This window comes from Primulina huaijiensis, chromosome 12, assembly GCF_012295235.1.
Source record: "Primulina huaijiensis isolate GDHJ02 chromosome 12, ASM1229523v2, whole genome shotgun sequence".
NCBI classification, from domain to species: Eukaryota; Viridiplantae; Streptophyta; class Magnoliopsida; order Lamiales; family Gesneriaceae; genus Primulina; species Primulina huaijiensis.
In genome coordinates this window covers 6,025,336-6,033,666 of record NC_133317.1, presented here as the reverse complement: position 1 = coordinate 6,033,666, position 8,331 = coordinate 6,025,336, and the positions used below count along the sequence as shown (strand labels likewise).

Sequence of the window (8,331 nt, the reverse complement as noted above, 5' to 3'; positions counted from 1 at the left end):
TATCTGTATGATAAATAGATATATTATTATAATATGAGAGTTATGTTTAAGCCAATATAGTCTAATATCGGCAGGATAAATTATTAACTTTAAAAAATAAGAGTAAATAATTTGGGACCGGTTTCGAGGTTTAATCTAGTTGTAATGACTCTAACATTGGGCTCCATCTTTGGCGGCCCGCGGTGCGAGCTGGATTAGTGACGTTCTTTTTTCAACTGCAGTGAGAGAGGTGAGTTGGAGGGCGTGGCCGCCGCAAAGCTGAGGCAGCTGACGGAGGAGTTGGAGGGTGGTGCAGCCGTGAAACACTCTCACCCGGATGAGAGGATACGGGCTGGGTTCCATCATTTCAAGAAAGATAAATACGAGTAAGTACACCAACCAATAATTGGATGATCAGACGATTAAAAAAATATGCATAAAGTTTCGTACTTATTGTAAAGGTTTTGGCACTTAATCCGCAGAAAGGGGAGATTCTCGGAATGTGCCCTATTCACCTTTGATCATGTTGGAATAAAATATAAATCAAGAGACAAATTTAGGTCTTTTTGTGGCAGCAAAATGACTGGGAACATGGGTTTTAACATTGTTTCAAGGATAGACAAAATTATATGTTTATCGTCGATGTCCATTCATTACAAATTTAATACCATAACCGGAAAGTCATCAGAACAATTTAGAAGAACAGTTGTAGTAGTTGTTAATGACCGTTATACGATGAATATGTATCTACTTGAGCTAGAATTTTAAACTTTAGAATCTTTTAATATTTTAAATTGATCTCTTCGGAGTAATATCAAATTAATCCAAAATTTACAAATATTTTTTTTAAAAAAAATTGGTTAGCCAATGAATATGGCTCCGCCAATTACTTTATCTATAGATAATTTGCTATTCTACTTACACAGGAGGAATCCTGAGCTGTATGGAGAACTGGCGAAAGGCCAAAGTCCCAAGGTGAAAATTACAATATCAATTGTATTATTGAATGTGAGATTCATTGAACTTGGGCATTGACTAATCGATATATATTAATTATTAATTAATAAACACGCAGTTCTTGGTATTTGCCTGCTCTGACTCCCGAGTGTGCCCTTCCCACATCCTAAATTTCCAACCAGGGGAGGCCTTTATTGTCCGAAACATCGCTAACATGGTTCCACCATTTGACAAGGTAAGCTAAACCTATTCCATTAGAGCATGTACAGTGGCGTCTCATGTTGATGATGTTACTGTCGATAATTTGTAATGTGGTAGAGACGATGTTAAAATATTAATTTTTTTATTTTATTCTAATTTTTAAATATTTTATTCATTTTTTAGTTTTTAAAATATTTAAAACAGCCAGACCAGTCTGGTCATTCACAATTTTAAAAACATAAAAAAGAGTAGGTAAACTTCACCGCGCAGAAGGCCCACCAACATCACCGCACAGATAATTCCGAGTGCTGCTTCGTCGCCCATTTGGGGAGATACGCGAGCGGTCATCGAGCGTCTTCTGCGCCTGCTGTACATGCTCTTAAGTATTACTATATATATTACCAATAAATAAATCAAAATAATTATATTTTGAAAAGAAAAAATTTCAAACCTAAATAATTGAGGTAAACAAACCTCAAATACAAACATGGAAAAAAAAAAAAAATTTCCCCAGCCAAATGTCTATTCTGTTTTATTTGCTTTTGAAAATATAAATGAATTGGAATTAATTTTTACATATATTTTTTAAATAAATACTCAACATATTTAGATAATTGAATCAACACATCTAAATTCATTCGGTAAGTAAACATTATTTTTGATTTTAGCAACAAAAAAAAAATTTGTGAGTCCCTACGAAAGTTTGGAATAAAATGTGAAAACATTATGATTTAAGATTAAAAGTTTTAGTTAGTGCCAATAAATAAATGTTTACTTCTTAATCAATTGCAGACGAAGTATTCTGGAATGGGAGCGGCCATTGAATATGCAGTGGTGCACCTAAAGGTGATTATAATACTCTTTCCTCTTTCGATCTGGCCAACTTTTAAATTTCGGGCATCGAATGTAATAACATTCTTTTGAGTAAAAACCCAATTTGTTTTAGGAAACCTCTTTTTGTGTAAGTTTCACAATTTAGCACTTTTTATATTGTTTTTTTTAATGATAATCGTCATTATTTTGTTTTTGTTAACGTTAAACAATGGATTATTGAATTTGTAACCTTATTTAGGTGGAGAATATTTTGGTAATTGGACATAGCTGCTGTGGAGGGATAAGGGGGCTTATGTCCATTCCTGATGATGGAACCACTCAAAGGTTAAGCTTTTCCAATATATATCATAATCTTTTTGTTATTTGCTAGCTTTTGGCTCTATTACACTACATATCTTTCACTTCCTTTTATTTTCTCCCCACAAGGCTACTGCCACTTTAATATCTTTTGTTGTCATGTAACATTGCAATCTATCTCAAACAATAATTCATCTCATATAAGGACATCTTTAATATCTTTTGTCATGTAACATTGCAATCCATCTCAAATTAATAATTCATGTCACAAATTATTATATATCTTTATTCTTTATAAAGACATCCACAATCTCATTGATATAGATATAAACAGAGATATATGATTTTCGAAACACAAAAACTCTCATGAGACGATGACATGAGTCAATTTCGTGATACAAATCTTCTATTTGGGTCAACAGTGAAATAATATTACTTTTTATGTCTAACGTATTACTTTTTATTGTAAATATGGGTAAAGTTGACCCGTATCAAGAATAAAGACGTAAAAATGTCTCACAAGAGACCTAATATTTGTGAAAAGAAACCTAATATTTGTGAAAAGAAGTGGCAAAATTTATATTTGAAAAAGTTGAATATAAAATCTGAATGTTAGTTCTCGACCATTTCTATAGTTGGCAAATTCACTAAAATTGTGAGAATATGTATGCAGTGACTTTATAGAAGAGTGGGTCGCCATTTGCAAGGACGCCAAGTCCAAAGTGAAAACAGAATGGAAAGATTTGGATGCAAGTGAACAGTACACACAGCTTGAGAAGGTAAAATTCAAGCACTATTTCATTTTATTTTTTTCCTGTTCCAATATTATTAGTGAAATATTTATTTAAAATTAAGCTTTTTGCGTTCTTTTTTCCGTACCAAACAGGAGGCGGTGAATGTATCGCTGGCGAACCTGCTAACCTACCCATATGTAAACGAAGGCGTAGTGAAGAAAACCCTATCATTGAAGGGAGCACACTATGATTTCGTGAAAGGTTCATTTGAGTCCTGGAATCTCGAGTCTTGAGAATCTCCTGTATCTGTTTGAAGTTTGATTGTGTTTTCAATAACATAACGAATCTTGAATTCTCGTAATGTAAAATTGGTCAGCCTAGCCATGTCTAATTTGTGACTAGAATAATTTCAAGTTTTCTTGGTTTTGTCATGAAGGTGTGTTGTTAGAGGACCATCGTTTCAAATTGTTGGTGTCAATATTGAACTTTGAATTTGGGTCTTTAGTACAATATTTAACCGGCAAAAACTTGTGTGAGATGGTCTCAAAGGGTCGTATTTTGTGAGACAGATCTTTTATTTGGGTCATGCATGAAAAAATATTACTTTTTATGCTAAGAGTATTACTTTTTATTGTGAATATCAGTAGAATTGACCCGTCTCACAGATAAAGATTCGTGAGACCGTCTCACAAAAGACTTACTCTATTTTACCCTGTATTACTGGTCAGATGAGCTAAAATTTGATTATTTAAGGTAACTACTTATTCAATTATATAAAAATTCAAAAAATGCATATCAGATTTTTAAAATATCACGTATCGGAAAATATTTTGCTTCGGCCAATATCCATATGATGCTGCATTGACATAATCTTATCTCAATAAATAAGAGACTTGTATTCGTTAAAACAAAAATCACATCATTATTGTAATAAAGGTAATATGTTTTGCAGCAATGGAATTGATTTTGAAGCCAAAGGGTAAGTTAGGATTAAAATATACTTTTGAAAATAATTAAAATGAACATTCTTTCCGCATTTAATTAAATTTAAATTTAAGGACAACTACTTCACACTGCCTAAATTTACGGGTAACAGGAGCCGGTGTGGGTTGGGTCGTAGTGATGGGCCAATCACCCACGGCCCATAGTCCACATAATTTATTCTCCCACAGCCCAACTTATATGTCTGTATTTTGTAACAGAGAATCTTTGTTTTAATCATTTGCCTCTCACTTAGTACCAAAATTTCATGACATATTTTTACCGCGCACTCCTTTTTTAATTTACAAATTATTTGATGGGAGATAGAGATGTAATTGAGCCGAGCTCACTCTCATTTTTTAATTTTCAAATTATCTGATTTAGGGATGTAATCGAGTCGAGCGAGCCAAATTCTTGATTGTTTGAGTTTGATTAGTTTTATGATCGAGCTGAGCTCGAACTTTATTTAGCTAAGTTTATTTATGACTCATAAACTTATTCGAACCTAAGCTTAATAATTATAAATTATAAATTTAAACATTCATTAAAAATAAATTATATATTTAGAAAAAATATGATATTCTTATTAAAATTTGTAATTTTATTCTAATAAATAAATTTTATAGATTTATCTATATTTTTCACAAGTAAAGTATAAATTCTATAAATCAAATATCAAAAGTATTTTATTTATTTAAGAGCGACACTTGATCCTATTAACAAACATACTCACGAGGCTAATATTGTAAAGTTTGAGTTTGATCAATTTATCTTAACGAGTCTAATTAAATAAGTTAAACTAATAGTTAGAAAATTAATCCACGTATAACATAAAATAATCCCTAAAATTGACCCTGATTTCGGTCTTACTACGTGTTGTAAAATTATCTAGCACACCGAAATACAATGACTGTATTTCGTGCTATGCGGAAGAAGTGGAGGAGGTGACCCCACTTCCCAAGAAATCTGGCCCTTTTTCTGTATTCTACGACAGTGGTGGCCCCCGCCCTCTTGCCAACGTTTCTTCTTCCTCTTACTGATTCTTTCCTTTGCTCCATTATTAGTACTTCGTGCTATTGATATGGATCAAACTCTGACTATCATTATTCTTCCTTAATTCTTTTCTTCCACTCCTACCCTCAACCTCATTTCTCTGCGATATTGCTTTTTATATATATATTTTTTCTCTTGCATCGGATGATCTGATCAGAGTTTTCTTGATAACCCCGTGGAGGTAAAGTGTTGGTTTTTATTCTTGTTGTCATCTCTTTGGACTTTTCAAATGTTTTGTTTCAGCTTTCGTTTTGGTTTTTTGTCTTTTTTTTTTTCAGAACTCAGAAAGAATGATTAGTCGTGTGAGAATTTAATTTTTTGTATTCAGGATCGAGAGGGATTCACTTTGTTGAATTTGAAGTAAAGGGCTTGATTTTGAAGGTGATCTTCATCTTTTTCAAGTGATTTTAAGCTATTACATGAGGAAAAAAATGGAGCTTTCTGAGTTGCAATCCTCCTTGTTTTGGATATTTATTGTATTGTCGTAAAGTACGATGATCTGAGTTTTTTTTTCCTGATCAAGCTGTTCTTGTTTTGATGAAAGCTATTGGTCATGAATGATTAATGATCAATCGCATTTCCGCTGATTAATTGTTTGAATTTCGTTTTGATAGAATCCCTGTTGGGATTTGTGACAGTGGCAGTAAAGCGATGATAAGATGTAATAAATAGGAAGAATGGATAATCTAATGTGATGCATCTTGACTGTAATAATCATAAGAGGGGTAAGAGTATGCAGAATGGGACTCTTTCTCCTTTTTTAACACTTCTATCTGGTTCAAATAAGTCATTAAATTGTGCCTAAAAATCATGTTTCCTTCTTCAGAGGTTCATCTTTTGTAGGTACACGCACTCCACGATGTTCAGAAATAACACCAATGCAGCAGTGCCTCCTATTCCTGGCAGCAATCATTTCCAGTTTTCCGCTGATGCCCCAAATCAGCTCCAGTTATGTGTAAATGGTAGTTTCATCAATCGAATTCAAGACCAACTGACTGGTTTATGCGATCCTATGGTTAATATATTTGTTTCTTAGAATATTTTCTTGTAATCGAATCTATTTTGTCATGATGAAGTTGATAAAAGAGCCAGCATTTTCAACAAGAATCCAGTGTCTACTGGTTTAAGGCTGTCTTACGATGACGATGAACGGAACTCCACACTTTCTTCTGCAAGTGGAAGCATGACCATTGGATCATCAATAGTTCCGTCTCTGCACGTTGATGTCGAGAGAGAACTTGATCAAAATGGCAAAGAACTGGAACATTATATGAGAATCCAGGTACTCGAAATCTACTCCATGCATTAAAATGTTCATTTCCTTTCACCTAAATGTCCCAAATGTACTTCTTTTTCTGCAACAGAAAATGAACTCTTCGCTAATCTTGAAAGCTCGTTTTGTGTTTCAGTTTCTACTAAAAGTGTGTATATTTAGAGCCCATCGTATTGCATCATGAACAGGAAGAGAATCTGTTAAAAGGGCTAAGAGAAATAAGACAGAATCACTACACTTCATGCCTAACTTATTTAGCGAACAGCTGTATAAAGAAGTTGCATCAGAAAAATCTCGAGTTGGAGACTGTAACTTGCAAGAACAATGAACTTGTCGAACGTACAAAACAACTAACAGCTGAAGCTCAGAGTTGGTGTAACATTGCAAAGTACAATGAATCAGTTGCTAAAGCATTGAAAACCAGTCTCAAGCAAGCAATGCAACAAGTTTCCAACCGAGGAAACAGAGTTGGAGAGAATGATATTGATGATGCTGCCTCGTCTATTGATCCGAACAATTTTCTCAGCAATTCGGGTGAGCATGAAAGATCAAGTCCAGTATATATTAATGCTCCTATTTGTAGATATTGTAAATCAAAGGAGGTATCTATAGTGTTAATGCCTTGTAGACATCTTTGTCTGTGTAAGGACTGTGAAGCCTTTGTGGGTGCTTGTCCTGTGTGCAGAATGGTAACAAATGCTAGCTTTGAGGTGTATCTCCTAAATAATTAATCAAATAAGTTATATAAAAGTCTGTTACAATATTGAGTTAAAATGCAGAGAAGTAATGCATTGCATTCTCAAAATATAAAATTGACTTCTTGGACTAGATCCTTTACTAAGACTGCTTCCATAAAAATGTATAGTTTTCGCTTTATACTGAGCTATCGATCTTCTATGCCCTATGGACGTTTGCCAATTATCTTCCTTTCGTCCAGTAACAAGATACAACACGTTGTAGATCCGCACAATATAGTAGCAAATGTAGCACGAAGTGTGTCGAATAAGAATTGCTCGTCAGGACTAAGCTTCACACCTCGAGTTGTTCACATGCAATCGAGTCGAAATCATTAAAAGCATATGATTAAATCGAAATTTGAAAGATTTAGCCATCCCTCTCCCTCAGATGTTATTTATTGGTGTATTGTTGATCGAGTATTGTATAGTTATGAAAAATAGGGACAAAAAAGATGCAGTACGTACCTAAGGGAAAGTCTAGCGAATGTCGAAAACCGATGTGGTATCTTGTTAAAGATGTAAGATTTTGAAAGATTAGTTTTACAAATTGAGATGAATTGGTAGGTAATTTATTACAACATTAAATAAGAAAATTAACGCATCAACGGAGCTATGATGATTGATACACCAACAATGGAAAGCGGCAAATAAATAATCAATGATCCAAAATGGTCTTAAACCGTACAAAGTAACATTTTTGAGTGTGTAAACGGGTGGCAGCCATCCAAGATTTGTTGACGAGGGAAGATTTGTGTTCCGTGCAATGCAAACTCGATGTGGACTACATCCAGAGAGGCAGCATTATTCCTGTATGGTTGATCTTCTTAGCAGTGCGGGTTTGGCAAACGAAGCAGAAAAGTTACTCAAAGATACACATTGGCAGGGTGATGCCATAATTTGGAGTTCGATATTGAGGAGTTGCACGATTCATTACAATGAATAAACAGGAAAAAGAGATGCAGAAATCTTGATTGACCTTGAGCCAGAGGTCAATTTTTTTTAAAAAATAATTTATATGTCAAAAAAAAAAAATTGGCCGGCCTATGGCGGCTTACTAAAATAATTTATTTTGAAATCATTAATAATCTGCTCGTGGTGCTCTAAAAATATAAAAAAAATTTATAAATATTGAACCTGAGATATCTTTCATTAGAAGGAATTTTGATATCATTTGTGTTAACTGTCCACTTTGGTTGTATATGGTTCTTGAAAGTTGTATATATAGATTTTGACACTCCGGCTCTATCGAGCTAGTTTTTTTATTTGAATTAGGTCCAAGTCCTAA

The 8,331-nt window shown here is 33.7% G+C and overlaps 2 protein-coding genes across 2 annotated transcripts; both read left to right on the top strand.

Moving 5' to 3' along the window:
* Positions 1-199: 199 nt before the first annotated feature.
* On the top strand, positions 200-3,521 carry LOC140990608 (carbonic anhydrase 2-like). Its single transcript, XM_073460386.1, has 7 exons — positions 200-365; positions 906-954; positions 1,055-1,171; positions 1,930-1,983; positions 2,210-2,295; positions 2,942-3,047; positions 3,155-3,521. Exons 3-7 carry the CDS (start codon positions 1,151-1,153, stop codon positions 3,293-3,295), a joined length of 408 nt encoding a protein of 135 aa, XP_073316487.1. The 5' UTR covers positions 200-365; positions 906-954; positions 1,055-1,150; the 3' UTR covers positions 3,296-3,521.
* A 1,846-nt stretch (positions 3,522-5,367) lies between these two features.
* LOC140990738 (probable BOI-related E3 ubiquitin-protein ligase 2) lies at positions 5,368-7,078 on the top strand. Its single transcript, XM_073460579.1, has 4 exons — positions 5,368-5,437; positions 5,880-5,998; positions 6,113-6,318; positions 6,498-7,078. The coding sequence occupies exons 2-4, from the start codon at positions 5,896-5,898 to the stop codon at positions 7,038-7,040; spliced, it is 852 nt and encodes a 283-aa protein (XP_073316680.1). The 5' UTR covers positions 5,368-5,437; positions 5,880-5,895; the 3' UTR covers positions 7,041-7,078.
* The last annotated feature ends 1,253 nt before the right edge of the window (positions 7,079-8,331 follow it).

Bases quoted from the DNA above. Each gene is read 5' to 3' on its own strand.
- LOC140990608 (XM_073460386.1), top strand. From the start codon at position 1,151: ATGGTTCCACCATTTGACAAG. The intron at 1,172-1,929 runs GTAAGCTAAACC...AATCAATTGCAG, and splicing joins TGGTTCCACCATTTGACAAG to ACGAAGTATTCTGGAATGGG. The intron at 1,984-2,209 runs GTGATTATAATA...AACCTTATTTAG, and splicing joins ATGCAGTGGTGCACCTAAAG to GTGGAGAATATTTTGGTAAT.
- LOC140990738 (XM_073460579.1), top strand. From the start codon at position 5,896: ATGTTCAGAAATAACACCAATGCAGCAGTGCCTCCTATTCCTGGCAGC. The intron at 5,999-6,112 runs GTAGTTTCATCA...GTCATGATGAAG, and splicing joins GCTCCAGTTATGTGTAAATG to TTGATAAAAGAGCCAGCATT. The intron at 6,319-6,497 runs GTACTCGAAATC...CATCATGAACAG, and splicing joins AACATTATATGAGAATCCAG to GAAGAGAATCTGTTAAAAGG.